The 18,910-nt window shown below is 35.4% G+C and overlaps 2 protein-coding genes across 2 annotated transcripts; both read left to right on the plus strand.

Moving 5' to 3' along the window:
• Window positions 1-6,267: 6,267 nt before the first annotated feature.
• Window positions 6,268-18,910, plus strand: LOC117689756 (uncharacterized). Its single transcript, XM_034471645.2, is given in 12 exon segments — window positions 6,268-6,316; window positions 7,037-7,282; window positions 7,431-8,317; window positions 8,319-8,462; window positions 9,948-10,047; window positions 10,339-10,389; window positions 10,478-10,669; window positions 10,955-11,125; window positions 17,225-17,395; window positions 17,764-17,960; window positions 18,262-18,427; window positions 18,522-18,910. Coding segments are annotated over 12 exon segments (2,427 nt in total). The 5' UTR covers window positions 6,268-6,291; the 3' UTR covers window positions 18,599-18,910.
• On the plus strand, window positions 14,333-17,181 carry LOC136270621 (coadhesin-like). The gene is made up of 10 exons (XM_066068863.1): window positions 14,333-14,528; window positions 14,639-14,809; window positions 14,958-15,128; window positions 15,236-15,406; window positions 15,520-15,690; window positions 15,793-15,963; window positions 16,242-16,412; window positions 16,623-16,793; window positions 16,893-17,063; window positions 17,162-17,181. The coding sequence occupies exons 1-10, from the start codon at window positions 14,333-14,335 to the stop codon at window positions 17,179-17,181; spliced, it is 1,584 nt and encodes a 527-aa protein (XP_065924935.1).

Genomic DNA, 18,910 nt, shown 5'->3' on the forward strand with positions numbered 1-18,910 from the left:
TTTGGCGCAGGTCAAAAGACTATATTGGGACAAAACTAATACAATACACTGGGTCTTACGTACTATAGTCAAACTAAAACTAATCCTTTAATTCTATTTTACTTAAGTAGATAAATGTAATGAACTTGTTGGCAGGTGACTGTTCATTAGGCAAATCTTGACCTATTTACCGGATGAGGTCACGGGGGAAAAATTAAACCTCGTTCACCTGGTTGTAAAGAACTTGATGAAAGAACGGGATTAAGTAATTGCTTGATAATTAAATGGCATTCCGTGGCGTCATTTACTTAGTCACCCTAATTAAAATCTTCCACATTGGTTAAATTTAATTCGTTAACTGTTGATAAGTGACTGTCCTCGACCAGTTGATATATCAGATTCAGCGGAATCGCATATTCATGTCCGTCTATAGTGTCAACAAACTGTATATTTTTTTCTATACTGAAGAACAACTCATTTGTTTCTGATGAATAAAACAGATAAAAGCAGTTTGAATCATACAATACCGTAAACTCTGCAGCGTGTTTCTAAGTGTTGGACTTACCTTATTGTACAGTGTAGTACTGTTTTAGAATTATTTTGAGTCATGAAAAGAGTTGTCTTTATTACATGTAATTCACAAAGATAAAGAACGTGGGGGAATAAGCCGAGGTATAAAACCACTTCAGTCCATTTGAATAACCCACAATTTTTTTTTCTGACATTTCTTAAACATATGTAATCGCTTGCATTCAGTATTGCCAAAACCTTAAAAAAAAACTGGCTTCAAATTTAATTGATATTAAGTATTCAAAATATGTATATGCTAATTGAGCATGAAATCGATCTAATGAAATCGGATGTTCAGACTATAGTTTTTTATAGAGTGGGTCATCATACTATTTTTTAAAGAACGTATCCTGATAAAACATGTAAATGTCTATCTTTTTCAATTTAAAAAAATGGTACCAAGACACACTCCATGGTAAAAACAAGTATTAATTTTTCAAAATGATCATCAAATGGCCAAGACCGAATTATGTTTGCGCAATACAAAATTGAGTTTATTATTTCAATGTATTCAAACATGTGATTCCGTGGTGTAGCGATTGGCAAGTTCTTGGAACATAAGTATGTTGATGTTGGTGTTCGATTCTAATGAATCGTGTTATTCCAATGAATCGTGTTGTAAATATTTAGAGGGTTCGTTCGATGGTCGCTACGATTTTAGATGGTTGCTACAGTTTTATACGATTTTAATTTAATCTACATGAGAATATGCAGTACATAGGGGGAAAAAGTATGGTTAAAAATACCACATATAAAATGTTTGTTAAATAATTTGTTGGCAATCCAGCCTCCTACATGTAATTACCATTCGTTTTTTATTGCCATTGATGCTATAACAAGATAGAAAAATAGGTATATCTAACAAAAAATGGGAAAAAATGTCGTAGGAGTAAATAAGTAATAAGGAATATTATGGATATAATAGAATTGATTTGCCACTCAAAGAACAACTTAGACAATCAATCATGGTTTGTTATCATTGCAATAGCATGGAGTACTGGTAACGCAGTTATCAACCTTACACCTAGCAAGGAAGCTATTGGTGATAAAAAATCAATTGCCCTGATTAATGCACGAGGATTGTCCCAACTTGTGCCACAAAGGGTTTAAGTAGTTTGCATTTAAATTAAGATTAGTAATCAAATATTTTTTGAGATTAAAAAAGTAAAATGAAAGAATACTAGATCATAAATTCAACACACGAAGCAATGTCAAAAACGAAAAGTTAAATTCAACATAATGAAATGAAAATTGCGAGAAAATGTTTTGGATATAGCAAAACCTTTTAAGATTTTATAGCGCGTTTTCTGACAAGTTGAAGTGTTAACATTAATTGATAAATTGACGACGTCGGCTTTTAAGGAGGCGCACATATAACAGTTTTACTAGTAGGAAAACGTAACTCTGATCGTAAATGATGTGGAAGGTTTAGCAACAACTTGAAACGTTTGACGTCGCACATTGAGCCGCCTTGTTGTAATTTGCCTTGTTGTTATTTATTATTCTTTTTTTTTTAAATAAATAAAGTTCACATTTGAAAATTTCAGTATTATTTAACAAAGGGTCATAGATTAAAACACAGAACAGAAGTGTAATGCAGATTTTAAATTATGCGTTCTGTCTATTTTAGGACAACCCACGAAAACGTCGTTAACATAGGTAAATTGTATGTTTCAAATTAAGGGACTGTATTACGTGCATGGTCCAAAAGTTGCATGTACCTTTTAGCAAGGATTTTGTATTGTAAAGTACACTGTACTGTTGTACACAAATTTCTCGCCACTATATGAATAAATTACTTACTTGTGCGTCATTCAAATTGCAACATGATGATGCTTTTTCATTGGTTTTATAATTGTCCCTTTAATTTTAGTACATTCACGTAATTTCATAGAAAAATTTGGTTAGGACCTATGATCATTCACAATGTCTTCTAGAAGTACAAATCCATTCATCGTCGCTAACCTCGGCCAGCATGTATTCTCCTCTCTCATAGAGCTGTGCGAATTCCGAACCGCGGCTAGAGATGACGAAATACTTCGTTTTTCAATGCAATGGTTGAAACTTAATAAAGTTGATAAAATATGAACTCAAAAGCCAATCTTGCATGGGGGTCACTGTATTCGTTGAAAAAAAAATTAGATAAGGAACATTCAGAGCGTCTCGTTCTACGATTTATCATTTACGCCAAAAAGGATAAAGATAAATGGTGAAACAAATAATACAATTGGTCAAGTACATGTAAAACTAATATACATATTTTTCCAGAAAGCCACAAAAAGCCAATGCTAACTACACAATTTCATAAATCTACTTGACTCTTATTAACATAATTGTGCATTTGAGTAAAAACCTTACCCCAAAAGACTGTAACTGTTTAATGCAAATTTAACCTAACTATGGATCGTATCAATGGATTCAGCATATTGGCACACTAACGTGAACTTTCACTCGAATGAACTGAAAGGATTAAAAAATAACAGCTTTTTAAAAATTCTTCTTCCTTGGTTGTCGAAAGTTCAAGATGTTAGACTAGTTTCAGCCTAACCGTTTTGGGGTTTTTTTCATACAAACATTACTAATGATTTAAAATTAATTAATTTGTAGTCTGTACTTTAAAAAACTGGTTATAGTCATCAAAAGAAAAAAAACCGATTTTTCAAATGTTGGATTTCGGGTATAAGGGGAGTTGCAGAGTCCAATTTACGGTCACGATTCTTTCCGGCTTTAAAAGTCCTGATATAAACAACAGTACATATCAGCAAAAAAAGAAAAAAAAGAAAAAAGAAAAAAAAGAAGAAACCAAAAAGTGTAGACCCACGATGAATCGACTGAATGCAGTCGTGTAGAAGTCGTAAAGAATTCATTGTAATTCTAGTGTAATCGTTGTGCAGTCGTACAATTTTCATGTAACTCACTCGTAAACTTTCTATTGCTACAATGTTATGTACTTTCTGAATTAACCACAACAGACAAATGAGACTGAATTAGTCAAAACTTGTTGGGAATTGAGGTCGGGATAGAACAACAGGAGTTAAAGTAGGACCATTTGAGGATCCTTATACAGCAATTACTGCCATTACCACACTCGGGTTTACATTATTACTCCGCCAAAAATGAATAAAGAGAAACAACCTGTGTTATGATTTGTGAAAAATGATAAACTCGCTCATGGAAACGCACACCTTTACAACCAACCCCCCCCCCCCCCCCCCCCCACCTCTCTGCTGCGTCTCTTTTTTTTTATACATTACATTACATGTGGAGAAATATACGACATACAAAAGAATACCAAATAATCCCGTGATTAACTTAGGACCAATGGCTTTTGTCCTATATATTTATATATAAACTGCTTGACCAGTACCGGACCATTAAAGTTTGCGGTACTTCTGCAATATGGGTAAGTACGCTTCTACGAGTCATCATATCAAATCGTTATTGAGTTTATGATAGAGATGGCAATTGATTGCAGAGTTGCTAATCGGTTAATCGCAACTTGTTTCGACCGATTAACCGGTTATTCGTATTTTAAAAAAAAACCCACAAATTTGTGCATAATATTTTTTTCTTATTCATTGTCATGTAGGCCCCAGAAAAAAAAACGAGAAAATATTTTGTATATATGTAAGTCATTATATCATATAAAAATTATCATAATTTTGTTCTCAAACAACTAGCAAATAGTCGCGAAATAATTTTCTTCAATTTCGAGGTCATTACAACTTATCTTGTAAAATGTAATCGACAAAGGTCAATATAAGTTTGCTCTAGATCCTCCGTTTGAAATAATGGTGCTTTATGATCATAGTTAGTATTTGTTACATGTATGTCTCCAATGTAACCAAACCTTTGCGATTTTAAAAATTACTCAATGTCTAATGAAATGAAAAAAAAATGTAAAGTGAACACATTGAAAGTAGGAACAATAACAATTAGAACTGTAATGGTACTCAACACTGATTTTAATATCATTTACTGATGATAAAAGAAAAGCTGAACAGACATGGCAAAGACATGTTGTTTTGATATCAAATAAACATCACTGACCAATTTCCATTCACAATTTGAGCCCCGTGGCCTTAACTGTCTGTAATTTAGAAACAACTTACTTAGATATCAATATAAAATTAGATCTTCGTTAAAATATTACAATTTTGTACTGAAAACGACTAACCGGTTACTGATTTCCTAACCGGTTGCAATCGTTTCGACCGAGTAACCGGTTAACCGATTAGAAATTGACATCTCTAGTCAATTTTTTTTTTCCTTTTTCAATGACACACCAAATGTTTTATTTACTTTTGAAGTAGAATCGCAAAAAGACGTAATATCGATTTTATTAGATATAGTCTCCATTTTTTTGTTCAATCAAAAATTGATTATTCGTTGCGCTTTTATCATGATTATATCATTCTATTTGGAAAATTAAAGAAAACAATAGAAGTTGAGTTTCATTTTTTAATATAAAAAAAACCCAACATAAATATAACTACCATCAGCAAAAAAAAAAGATATTGCTGTCGCAAAAAATGTTAAACAATTATTTATTTATTTTTCACAAAAAGTTTGTAGAAAATTCGGGTAAAATTGCAAGGAGAGTTTTGTTTCACCTGAATAAATATGTCACCTGATCCTACGTGGATTGTCGTATCACGACATCAAAGAAATTTGATAAACGTTGACTTAATCATAGAGTATACAGTAAACCAATAATACATGGTCGCACTTCCTCTTTGTGTACCTTTTTTTTTTGTTACCGACAACTTAGGTAAATAAAAGCTTAAAGACGCCAATTACATTTTACACCACTTCAACCGTACTACCACTTCTATACTGTACCAGTAGTTGTCAATCAATACTACATTGCTGTTCCCTCCAAAAAAATCGACATGGACCTCTGCTACTTTAGTGATATTATCTAACTTCTACTAAACTATTCTTGAATGCCACAACACTGGAACTACTGTCGGCACATTTACGACAGAAACAATGGATATATCAACTGTATTGTGATCACCATTACGACTATCACCAATCTTAATGAAAATTGTGTAGTTAAATTGGACTAGTGAACTTTATGTACATCTAACATCTGAGAAATACGTAACATGTTTGATTAATTATTTTTTTTCTTTAATTAAATAATTAAATAGTATATTATTATCAGAAGCGATTAATAAATAATTACATCCAATGTGAGAAATAAGTAACTGTTTTTTCCTCTTACTGCAACTACAGCACTTCTTCGAAAACTATCGAAACTTTTTTTTTTAACTTTAACGGTAACTTCGTTTACTTTATCAATAACCTCTAAAACTACAATTACAACGTTGTTTTATCTTGTTAATACTATTACGACAGCAATTCTTTCTGTTGTTTTCTCATGCTACTAGTAATACAACAGCTAATCTTTATGTTGTTGTAAGCAAGTTTTATTAACTTTATTCCAATTATAGATAATAACGTAAAAAAACAAAATTCATGTCTTAATTTAAACTAAAGACTAAAATAAAAAGATATGGAATATACTGGTACTTATTTATGCTAGTACTGATACATAGGCTTCATATTAGGATCTGTACTTTAAGTTCAAGTGCATTGATTTACTTATAATTAAATCTAAATTTTGGATCAATTGTTTAAATCCGATTGGCCTAAATTTGATTCAGTTCTGTAACAGACCTATTTTATGTTCTTTGTTTTCTTTAAGGTACTCTATATCTGGTGGCGATTTGCCTCATGGCTAGCACCACTGCAGTTCTAGGTGAGACGCTTGCATGATTAAAAAAACGGTTTGCATAAAAATGGTTTTAGCTGAGTAATTGCATTTAATAGTGCTAACATTGTGCCTTTCCAAGTTTTTTTTATCTATGTTATGCGTCCACGGACGGATTGGATTTGAAGCAAGGACATTCATATACTAAAAAAATGTATTACATGTATATTCTCTCATTTTAAAAAATACGCACACTAAATTTTTTTATTTCCTGTTATACGATTTTTCTGATATTTTATCTTTTATTTTGTTAAAGTATGAAGAAAATATGCAAATATGTTTTTTTCTGTTGATTTGAGCTTTTTTCTGATAGAAAGATATGTTTTTGACTTTAAGGTCAATATAGAATAAAAATTTGGAATAGCATTGACATTAGAATGATACTTCACACATAATGAGACATCTACAAATCATGATCATAAAAAATGAACGAATAAATATTGATTAATTGGAAAATAAGAATCTAAATTAAGAAGGACTTCGAGTCCTATAAAAGTTGATTCTAAAAGCCGGCGTAATAAGTCAAAAAACCAGAACAACGACAAATATTAGAAGTAGAAAAAAAAGACAAATATTGAAAGATAAAAGGAACAAATTCACGAGAAAAGTGGAAAGAAAAATGAAAGAAAATACATTACCATTCAGATTTTTAAAACGGTGCATGGAACATAACTTGTTCTGTTTTTTATGTCTTTAATCAATTGACAGGTGCCCCCGACAATCGTGGTACAGACTTCATCATTGGTTTTATGGAAAACTATATCATGGGTTCGTACGTACAGTGCGAGCTGTTTGTGACGACCGCCCGGACCACTGTGGTCAGTGTAAAGGTAGACTCACCAAAATGTACCAGCCCAAAAATCTCAGCGTCATTCTCTATAACGGCAGGCAAGGTGAAACAGCTGATTTTTGATTACAGAATAAGAGTTGTTGGATCAAGAAAAGAGAGTAAAGGTATCTCTCTCTCTCTCTCTCTCTCTCTCTCTCTCTCTCTCTCTCTCTCTCTCTCTCTCTCTCTCTCTCTCCATCCATCCATCTGCTATCAATCATTCGTTTAAAATGTTATAAAGCTATGATAGTACAAGTTTTTTGCGTTTGATAGGAATCTTGGTAAAAGCTACTGATGAAGTTGTCATCTACGGAATAAATAAGGAAAGGTACTCCAACGATGGCTTTGTCGGTCTTCCTCTCGACGTCTTGTCCGATGAGTACTACGTCATCACGTGGTATCCACCATACAGGCAGTGTGAGCTGATGGTTGTAGGGGTGGAAGATTCTACCGTGGCAAGCGTGACTCTCGGGCAGCACATCGGGTCCAGGAATGTAAAGTATGGAGGCAGAACCTACTACAAAGGCAATACAGTAAAGGAAACTCTAAACAAGTACGACACATGGCAGCTTGTTAGTACCGGTGATCTGACCGGAACTTACGTCACATCTACCAAAAAAGTTGCCGTATTTTCTGGAAACAAGAAGACAAAAATTGGATCCGGTGGTTCCCAAGATCATTTGGTTGAACAAATGACCCCAGTAGACACCTGGGGTAAAAACTTTGCTACGGTCCCAATCCCGAAGAGAACTGTTGGTGACTATTTCAAATTCATTGCCAGCGAAGATAGCACCACAGTAAAAATAACGGGAGGATATACGTCTACTTTTACGATATCGAGAAAGGGAGGGATGGTACAGAAGCTTATTTCATCCAAAGCATACTGTAGGATTGTCGCAGACAAGCCAATCATGGTAACCCAATTCGTTCAGTCCCAGCAGAGCTCCTCCGAACCTTCCGATCCCTCCATGCTGATCATTCCTCCTGTTGAACAGTATGGCGCAGACTATACATTTGCTACCCCGAAGTACTCTCAGGGATCGTATGAAAATTTCTTTATGTTTATCGTTGAGGCGAGCGAAGCCTCTGGTCTAAGAATTAATGGTAAAGCGTTTCCAACAAATACAGTGTATAAAGCAATTTCTGGAACCACCCTCATCGGGGGGGTATATATCAATTACTGAGGGAACCCACACAGTCCGACACATATCCCCTATCGCCATTTTTGGAGGATTTTTATACGGCCGAGCCTCCGCTGAAACCTATGGATTTACCACTGGGATGAGAATGGCCAAAGTCAATACGGTAAGCCAGAATATCAAAATCTCTTGTTCTCATTAGAATTGAAAAAACAAGTTTAATGAAAAAAGGCTTAACAATATTTTTACAATAGTTTTACAAAGACCCTCTTCTTTGTTGTTAAAGCTGTATGTGTCGGTTTTATGCCATTTTTGCAATGTTGGAATCCAAACACAAAGTTTGAAAAGGAAACATTGTAACAAAACAGATTACATGTTTTAGTTCAAGACATATTGAGTACTAAATTTATCTATAGTGTAACAATGTTCCAATGGACACTTTCAAATGCACGTTTATAAACGATTCACGTTTTTGTGGATTTGCGCGTGTGCTCGGGATAAGTATACAGAGAATCAGCATAGAAGTATGAAAGCAAGTTTTGTGTTTGGTTGCATTAAAATACTATATGACGTTGACAAAATTATTCTTTTTTTAGCCGGGCTATGCTGAAAGCAGAGTCCTGGCTGTAGGCAGGTAAATCGCCAATGTTACTATAAATAGCACTACTTCAAAAGTAAACAAAAAACCGAACAGCGTCAAAGTAAAAGCTTCGCTTTACCAAATAGTTACACAAAGAGCCACGTTTTGTAAAACGTGTTGGTTCTTTTTTGTTTTTTTTTAATTTCGAGAAAATTGTCCATCTTTTTAGTTTTCTTATTAATTACGTGTTTTAAAAAAAGACTATGCATTTTGGACACATACAATGCGCATGGATTTCCATGAACTACTTTGCTGTGCATTGAAGAAACGGGGATTGAATTTATAACGCTTGTTGCAAAATTCAAGGCAGCAACTGTTGACTTTTTTCTACTAGACAGACATATTTTTGTTTATAGCCGCTTACACAATTTGGTCCCTCTCTGACGCTTTGCCGACATTAAAAGCATGAGAGAGAGAGAGAGAGAGAGAGAGAGAGAGAGAGAGAGAGAGAGAGAGAGAGAGAGTGTTCAGTCTTTACTACACAATATGCATAAATACACATCAAAAGAGCCCGGCTTTCAGTACTTTGATTAAAGCTTGATTTACAAATGGATTATCGTTTTACTTTATGATATCACTAATAAACATATACACCACCATTTTCAGAGGCTGAATACTAGTATAATATAACATTAATATTATTTCTCTCGGAGCCCATCGCAAGCAAAATGTCTCGTTTTTCTTCTTAGTATCTTTGTTTGTTTTTGTCTCCGAATGCGTTACCCTTCTACCAACATTTTGATCACACTTTTGCTTCGACGTCTTGAATTCATCTTAAAAGAGCTTGCAAAAATATTTCTTAAAATGTGTTTGAATTGTATTACATGATTTACAGAGAGTTTATTACTTCTGTAGCTTAATTAAAACACAAACATATTTCATTTTTGAAAAGCACTAACAAAATACGCAATGTTTAATTTTGAATTAAATATTCAGGTAATAGAATAATCATACGTATAAGTGTTTTGGACTTGAAATTGTAGCAAATTTACTAGACTTGATTTGTTCTAGGTCTGTGTCCCTACCCCGACAGTTACAGGAGATGGTGTCGACAACGACTGTGACGGAAAAATCGACGAGGAGCTGTGTACCCCGGAAAACAGAAACAAAGGTGTGTACACAGCAATCTACATGTATTAATAAACAACTTGCAAAACTATATATAATATAGTTCCTAGAATTTATAAATCAATCATACCGCAATGGAAGTGGCAGATAATTCAGAATTCATAAGTACTGGTACTACACTGACACTTATTGACGAACAGTATAAATATGGTACCGTACCAGTACGATTGATTCAACTCTAGGCGATGTGTATGTCAACTCAAGTATCAGAAATTAAAATGTAGAACTGTTTCTGTTATTTCAATCTTTCATATTGTCGTTTTTGAACTAACAGATGATGACGGGGATGGGAAGATCAACGAAGACTGTGCTAACCCCCCGCCAAGTAAGTCTGCCTTGTATTCTTTTTCGCTGATCCCTTCAGAATCATGTACTGGGTTTAATGAACCAATATTTTCTTTTTTATCCTCTAGTTGACGGACAGTGGGCTTCTTGGGCGTCGTACGGCGCATGCTCTGTGACCTGTCAACCAACGTCGCGCAGAGTATCAGGAACTAAAACTCGAACCAGATCCTGTTCAAATCCGGCTCCGGCTTATGACGGGAAACAGTGTGTTGGTTCTGGTAGTGAAACCGTCTCATGTACACCAACAAACGCATGCAGAGGTTACAAAAATATTATATTATAAGTTAATACTCTCAATCAAATATCATAAGAGCTATAAAAGCGTATGCAAAGTTTAAAGTTTAGTTATGTATCTCAGGGTAGTGGATTTACCCGATAGTGTATTGGGTCATATCTGTAGGACCCGTGTTCAAATCGTAGTAGAGGAAAACTTGTATACAGTAATTATCATTATTGTATATAATAGTATAAATAAAAGTGTGTTTTCAATTACCGGTATATCATAATTGTCTTGCATTGAAATTTGATAAGAGTTTTCTTGACAGTTGATGGAAACTGGGGATCATGGGGATCTTACGGCGCATGCTCAGTGACCTGTGCAAGTGGAACAAAGTCACGTTCAAGGTCATGTAATAATCCAGCCCCTGCAGGTGGGGGAAGTAACTGTGTAGGAAGTTCCACGTCATCAGCCACGTGTACATTATCTGCATGTCCAAGTAAGATAATAAGAAAATACTTCATTAATCTAAAATGATTCAGATTGAACTCCCAAAGAGATGTACATATTGTTTAAGCAGGTACAAACTTTTCAGGTTCAGACTCTTTGTCTGCGAATTATTTGTGTACATACAATTCATGTAAAGATTTTATTGTAGGGACTCTTCTAATAAAGAACTATCTAGTACAGACTCCTTTGGTACATAGTCTTCTAGTACAAACCATACAAATACAGACTTTTCTTTCATAGAATTATTAATAGTATACACGTCTTGAATAGACTCGTCTTGTATAAAACTCTTAAGACTTTTAATACAGACTCTTCTAGTACATACTCTGTAGTACAGGCTCTTCTGGAACAGACCTTCCTAATGCATACCCTTCTAGTATAAATGTTTCTAATATTGTACTACTGTGGTTTCATCAATATTCGCTGAATACCAATTTTCGTGGATTTCGTTGTTAGGTTGATCCATGAAATTGAATGTTCATTGAAGTGCAATATCATTAGGGTTTTGTATTGATAGGGTCATTGGCCTCGAATTTATGCATCCTTGAAACTGTGATTTTCACTTTATCCACGAAAATTGATACCCTTGAATATTAATGAAACCACAGTATTCAAGCACACAATTTTAGTGCACACACAAAATATACTCTTTAGTTACAGACTCTTCTAAAACAGACTTTCCCCTTACAAATTCGTCAATAATTACTCTTCTATTGCAGTAACATGCACACGGCTACGCAAATCTCAATTGCCTGCTTTATTTTACCAAGAGTATCTTTGAATACGAAACTTAAGTTACTGAAAATTATTTTCTTGATTGCTTTAGTTTTGATTATAATCAATGTGTTTTAGTTGACGGAAATTGGGCTTCATGGGGGTCCTATAGCGCCTGCAGCGTGACTTGTGGGGGAGGAAAGCAGGGCAGGACTCGCACCTGTTCTAACCCCGCCCCCCAATATGGCGGATTGGCATGTTCCGGTTCATCTTCTTCATCGCAGAGTTGTAATATACACAACTGTCCAAGTAAGAATTGTCCCTTGCCGTAATGAAACTGTATATAATCAGTGATGAAAAGGTCTTGATTTCTTTAGAAAACCTTGATATGAATACTTTTTCTAAATTTGTTAAAGCATTGAATGCTTCTTTTTAAAGCGTTAAGTATAGCTCAGCTCTTTATTGTCATTAGACTTCTACTTCCGGTGCATCGAATAACTGCCCCCTATGAGCAGAAATATACACCATTTAAACTGGTTCAGAACCAGTTTCAGGGGTTTACGCATATAATTGCACGGGCTTTTGTAAATTTAATGTGCAGGACTTACGTACGTCATTGCAGGAGTTGCTACGCAGTGATTAGTCAGTCCACGGGCTGATTAATTCAGTTGTTATGAAACTTCAAATGTACTTGCGTAAATTGGAATTTTGGGAAGTAATTACTAGACAGTCCGTGTTAGAGAAATTCGAAGAAGTTATGAAATTGGTCGGTTTTTAGGTAATACTGCGCATCGTCGCATTGTAAACGTGTACACTGCTACACACTTATCTCCTCACATACAATTATAAAAATATATGTACATCCACATGTTAATATTGACCTGGAAACTATATCTTGTATTTTTAAAGATTGTGTAGTCTCTTGTAACCTAAAATTTATATTCCACTGGGTGACTTTCTTTTAAAAAAAGCTAACCTTGTGAGGAAATATAGTGAGTAAACAGAAGCTGAAATGTAGAAAAATCAAAACGACTTGTAAATAGCCATTGTTCTTGGTGTTCGCCGCTCTCCCCATAGCACGTAATAAGGAACTGACTAAACACTTCAAGTTTGCATAGTAGATCTCATCTGTGTTGACATATATTTTACGTCGCTTACATTTGTTACTAAGATGCAACAAATTACCGGCTAAATGCAGTACATATACACAAGAATTTTCAGAACATCAATTACAATTGTCAATGCAATACATTTATAAAGAAAATGCACGTATAACAACAATATAAAAGTGCAGACATTAGACAAACAAACGTTTTTAACACGTCGCACACAAGGTCCAGATGTGAAATAAAGTATAACAAAATCAAAGCTTTTATATATCATGATTCAGGCAAGTGTCCATTTACAAGTCGTGGCCAGCTTTGATTTAAATTAACTCTAGTGTCTATGATAATTAATAATATTAATGTACATTTTTAAAGGAAACGTAATTTTGACCAAATTTTCTTAATCAAAATTAAATTGAATGAGGATAAATTTGGATGAGTACAAGTTCAACGCCATTTTGACCCTTCTGGCATTGAATACTTTCAATTGATAGTAATTAACATATGTGAAAATTTCTATAAGACACATTTCTACCTACGCTTGCACAAAGTGAATTTCATTTAGAATCAAGCTAGGTTAGCGCTTTTCAGTACTTTCAGTACTTTGATTTTATATTGTCAGTGCTATAAAACACCTGGCCGTGCAGACGAATGTATTGCGTTAGCGCGATGTGATTATCAGTCCGCACGGCCTGGTGTGTTATAGGACCAACATAATCCAAAGCAAGCATTCAACGCTAGCATTAAAAGGGCATGGTCACGATTTTTGTCCAATTCTATTTTTCTGTTTTTATTATTTACAACGCTCTAGGAACGCACTTCTAATAATCAAATAAAATTTGAGAGTCAGTCGTTGAGTTATAAGCAAGATACAGGGCTCACAATTCTTTGTCATGTAAACAAGGCTCGTGCCCTGTTTTTGTTTACAACGGTTCAATATACCAGTAAAATCTTTTTCAAGCTGATTTGTCTAGCTTTCTATTCATTTTAAACATAAATAAACAGTTCCTAACGTGTACATTCATTTTAGGTCTAGAACTGACATTTTCACTTCAACGTTCGAAATGTAAACAAAAGCTTTGTTTACATAGCAAAGAATTGCAAGCTCTGTAACTTGCATATAACTCAACGAATGACACCGAAATTCTGGTAGCCTATTAAAAATGTCTTACTAAATATTAAAATCGAAAAAAATATTTCTTAAATTTCTAACAAAATAAATCCATTCAAAACCGTGATGACGTTCACTTGACCCGCTGATATGCCATGATCAGTTTTGGTGTGTTTTTGAAAATTGAATCCCACAGATTTCCTAATTGATGCAAACATAAGTGGGAATATACACCGAGCGTAAATATTCTTGAAATCAAAAGATAATGTTGAGTGTTTATAACATTTTAGTTGATGGTAATTGGGCGTCTTGGGGATCATACGGCGCATGCTCAGTGACCTGCGGTGGAGGAAGACAATCACGGACTAGAACCTGTACTAACCCCGCCCCTCAGTATCTTGGAGCTAACTGTGTTGGAAGTACATCGTCATCACAAAGCTGTAACACACATAACTGTCCAAGTAAGTACAAAGATTCATTTAGTTTCATATGGCGGTGATAAAAGATTAAATCACTAAATACAACCTCAATTGTTTGCATTATTTTTTATAAAAAAATAAACATATTCTAGTTGACGGAAATTGGGCTTCATGGGGGTCCTATAGCGCCTGTACCGTGACTTGTGGGAAAGGAACGCAGGGCAGGACTCGCACCTGTTCTAACCCCGCCCCCAAATATGGCGGATCGACATGTTCCGGATCGTCTTCTTCATCTCAGAGTTGTAATACACACAACTGTCCAAGTAAGAATTGTCCCTTGTTATAAGTGAAAAATTGTATATAATCATTGAATAAGCGGCCTTTACTTCTTTAGAAAACCTTAATTAAAGACATTTCGAAACTTATGTCTAAATCAAAATGTGTTGTTCAGTGTTTATGATATTTTTAAAGTTGATGGAAATTGGGTGTCTTGGGGATCATACGGCGCATGCTCAGTGACCTGCGGTGGAGGAAGACAATCGCGGACTAGAACCTGTACTAACCCCGCCCCTCAGTATCTTGGAGCTAACTGTGTTGGAAGTTCCTCATCATCACGGGGCTGTAACACACACAACTGTCCAAGTGAGTATAAAGATATATTTAGTTTAATACTGTTGATAGAAACTAAAGTTGCTATAAAATTAATTTTAAGCTGTTTACTTATAATGATTATGAGAAATATGTTTTAGTTGACGGAAATTGGGCTTCATGGGGGTCCTATAGCGCATGTACCGTGACTTGTGGGGGAGGAACACAAGGCAGAAATCGTACCTGTTCTAAACCCGTCCCCCAGTATGGCGGGAAGGTTTGTTCCGGATCGTCTTCTTCATCTCAGAGTTGTAATACACACAACTGTCCAAGTAAGAATTGTCCCCTGCTATAAGTGAAAAATTGCACATAACCTTAATTAAAAACATTTCGAAACTTATGTCTAAATCAAAATATAATATTCAGTATTAATGAATTTTTTTAGTTGATGGAAATTGGGCGTCTTGGGGATCATACGACGCATGCTCAGTGACCTGCGGTGGGGGGAGACAATCGCGGACTAGAACCTGTACTAACCCCGCCCCTCAGTATCTTGGAGCTAACTGTGTTGGAAGTACATCGTCATCACGAGACTGTAACACACACAACTGTCCAAGTGAGCATAAAGATACATTTAATTTAATACTGGTGATAAAAAGTTAAGTTGCTATAAAATTAATTTTAAGCTGTTTGCTTATGATTATGAAAAATGTTTTAGTTGACGGTAATTGGGCCTCGTGGGGGTCCTATGGCGCCTGTACCGTTACGTGTGGAGGAGGAACTCAGGGCAGGACCCGCACCTGTTCTAACCCCGCCCCTAAATATGGCGGATCGGCATGTTCCGGATCGTCTTCTTCATCTCGGACATGTAATACGCACTACTGTCCAAGTAAGAATTTTCTTCTGCTGTAAGGAATGAAACTTTTTATATAAATTGATAAAGCAGCGTTGATTTCTTTAGAAAACCTTGTCGATGATAAACATTTCTTAGCAGAATCAGAATATATTAGAGATCATTGTTATGATATTTGGTGAAATCCAAAAAATTTAAGTTGATGGAAATTGCACGTCTTTGGGATTATACTACGCATGCTCAAATGATATATCTTGATTTATACATGAATCAATATAGTGTTTCTGATATTTGGTAAAATCACATACTTAAAGTTGATGGAAATTGGGCGTCTTGGGGATCATACGGTGCATGCTCAGTGACTTGTGGTGGAGGAAGTCAATCAAGGAATAGAACTTGTACTAACCCCGCCCCTCAGTATCTTGGAGCTAACTGTGTTGGAAGTACATCGTCGTCACAAAGCTGTAACACACACAATTGCCCAAGTAGGTGTTTATTTACCACGTGTAGTATGTCGTACATGTACATGAAGAAGTTGTGTAAATTGTATATAATCAAAATTCTAAGTCTGGTCGTTCAATTTGAAAGTTTAAGCAAAATGAAAAAATATTGTGTAGATGGTGTTTAAAGAGAAATGATCACATATAGGTTAATCATCATTACACTAATTCAGAAAGTTTTCATTCAATTACCAGTTGATGGATCATGGGCCAGCTGGGGATCCTGGGCCACGTGTACCGAGACTTGTGGAGGAGGAATTCAATCCCGAACCCGATCTTGTAACAACCCCGCTCCGCAATATGGTGGCGCTAACTGTCCCGGAATGTCCTCAAGCACTCAAACTTGTAACACACATAACTGTCCCAGTAAGTTTATAGGTTTCTCTTTGTTTTGTATTGCAGTGGTGTAAACAATGTGTTTTATATATGGACCATAATACATAAATAGAAAAATAATATTTACAGTTGATGGTGTTTGGAGTTCATGGGGATCATATGGAACGTGTACTGTAACCTGCGGGGGAGGTACACAGACACGCTCACGAAGCTGTTCCAATCCCACCCCTCAGTATGGCGGAGCTAGCTGCGCTGGGTCTACAACTTCTAGTCAAAGCTGTAACTCTCACAACTGTCCGAGTAAGTTCAAGATGTTTTTAAAAAACTTCCGGTATGAAAAAAAAACACACACCGAAGTAAAAACCCAAACATGAAACCTGCTGGATGTTGATCTGTAGGTGTGAGACTTCTAAAATAAAAAAAATACACTAGTAAATAAAAAATATGATGTTAATGATTAGTTGATGGCGGTTTAACGAACTGGGGATCATGGGGCACCTGTACCGTAAGCTGCGGCGGAGGAACACAGGTGCGCACGCGCAGTTGTACCAACCCTTCACCACAATATGGCGGCGCCCAATGTTCGGGAGCGACAAGTCAAAACCAGGCCTGCAACACCCAAGTCTGCATCAGTAAGACGTAGTGCTATTTTCCCATCATTTATAACTCAGCATATTTAGTAATTAAAAAAGAAGATGGGGATACTGCAAAAAAGATAAACCTACGTCTAATATTATAAGAACCATCGGTAATATTATAATGAAATAGTTTTACCTCATAGCGGATTTTTTGGGTGAATGTTATTTATAAAATTTATTGGCGGTCAAATTGAATTCGCTCAAACTTGTTTTAAATTGAAAATTGCTGTATTAAAGGAAAGCATTTAACATAAATGGTACCTATATAGCATAAACCTTCACAATCTGACCCCAGCCTAAATATCTTTATGTGGCATAACACAAGTCAAACACGTCTTCTCATGCTGTCTTTATGATGGCAGTTGATGGAGCCTGGGCAAATTGGGGTGCGTGGGGTACCTGCTCTGTGTCGTGTGGTGGTGGAAAGAGGTCCCGTGCTCGCACCTGTACCGACCCAAAGCCCGCTAATGGTGGCAAAGAGTGTTCTGGTGCTTCAAGTGACCTAGAAGATTGTAACTCGGCTGCTTGTCCAACTCCTGCTGCTGGTGCCTATGTACAGGTAAGAGAGAGAGAGAGAGAGAGAGAGAGAGAGAGAGAGAGAGAGAGAGAGAGAGAGATTTAGTTCAAATATGTGAATTTGGTTTATGCAATATATATATATATATATATATATATATATATATATATATATATATATCGTATTATACTATATATACTTGTATATATCATATCAAATTATTATTCTTTTTTGTTGTTATTCATATTTTTAATTTATACATGTACATGTATATACATGCTATCTGCCACTTATTTTTTGAGGGAAAAAAATCGGGTCAGAATTTTATTCTCCTTTTTCTCAGCTATGTCCATCTGGCTGGTTTACTTGCCAATCCGGGGGAATAACTTGTATCGACAGAGCATTCATCTGTGACTGTTCAGCGGACTGTGACGACGGAAGTGACGAAAGTACCAGCTACGCCGGATGTTCAGCATCGATTATAGAAACCTGCGCTCAAAGCAGCTCAAGTATGTAGGCTTGAAACTCTGTGCAACTTCCAAGAGTTGTTAAACGATAATGGCTTTTATACCTATTTACAAAATAAAACCTTTTTATTCACAGACCACCTGGCGATGTCCTCCCTCGCCTTCCTGCTGGTTGTTCTTGCCGTGCTGTTAAATAGAGGGATCGATGTCTAACTCCGCATATCATTGACAAACGAACGAAAAGACGACAATGAGATTTCTATATACACCTTGAATATCATTCATTTTAGTCTTACTATTATAAGAGAAAATTGATGAAAAGCTTAGAATTTTTTTTATCAATCTTATTTCCAATTGAATTTCTTTTAAGTTTTCTGTTTTTTAAGTGTTTCTTCAAATTTAGAGGATTTTCAGTTTTTAAGTTTTCACATGACTGTGTTATTTTAATGCATGTTCTAGTGCAGTATGTGTTGTAAATTATGATATTTAATTGTTTTTCAAATGTTACCTCAGGTATATTTACAT

The sequence above is a fragment of the Magallana gigas genome, chromosome 8, assembly GCF_963853765.1.
Source record: "Magallana gigas chromosome 8, xbMagGiga1.1, whole genome shotgun sequence".
Classification (NCBI taxonomy): domain Eukaryota; kingdom Metazoa; phylum Mollusca; class Bivalvia; order Ostreida; family Ostreidae; genus Magallana; species Magallana gigas.

Bases quoted from the DNA above. Each gene is read 5' to 3' on its own strand.
- LOC136270621 (XM_066068863.1), top strand. From the start codon at position 14,333: ATGTTGAGTGTTTATAACATTTTAGTTGATGGTAATTGGGCGTCTTGG. The intron at 16,413-16,622 runs GTAGGTGTTTAT...TTCAATTACCAG, and splicing joins TAACACACACAATTGCCCAA to TTGATGGATCATGGGCCAGC. The intron at 16,794-16,892 runs GTAAGTTTATAG...TAATATTTACAG, and splicing joins TAACACACATAACTGTCCCA to TTGATGGTGTTTGGAGTTCA.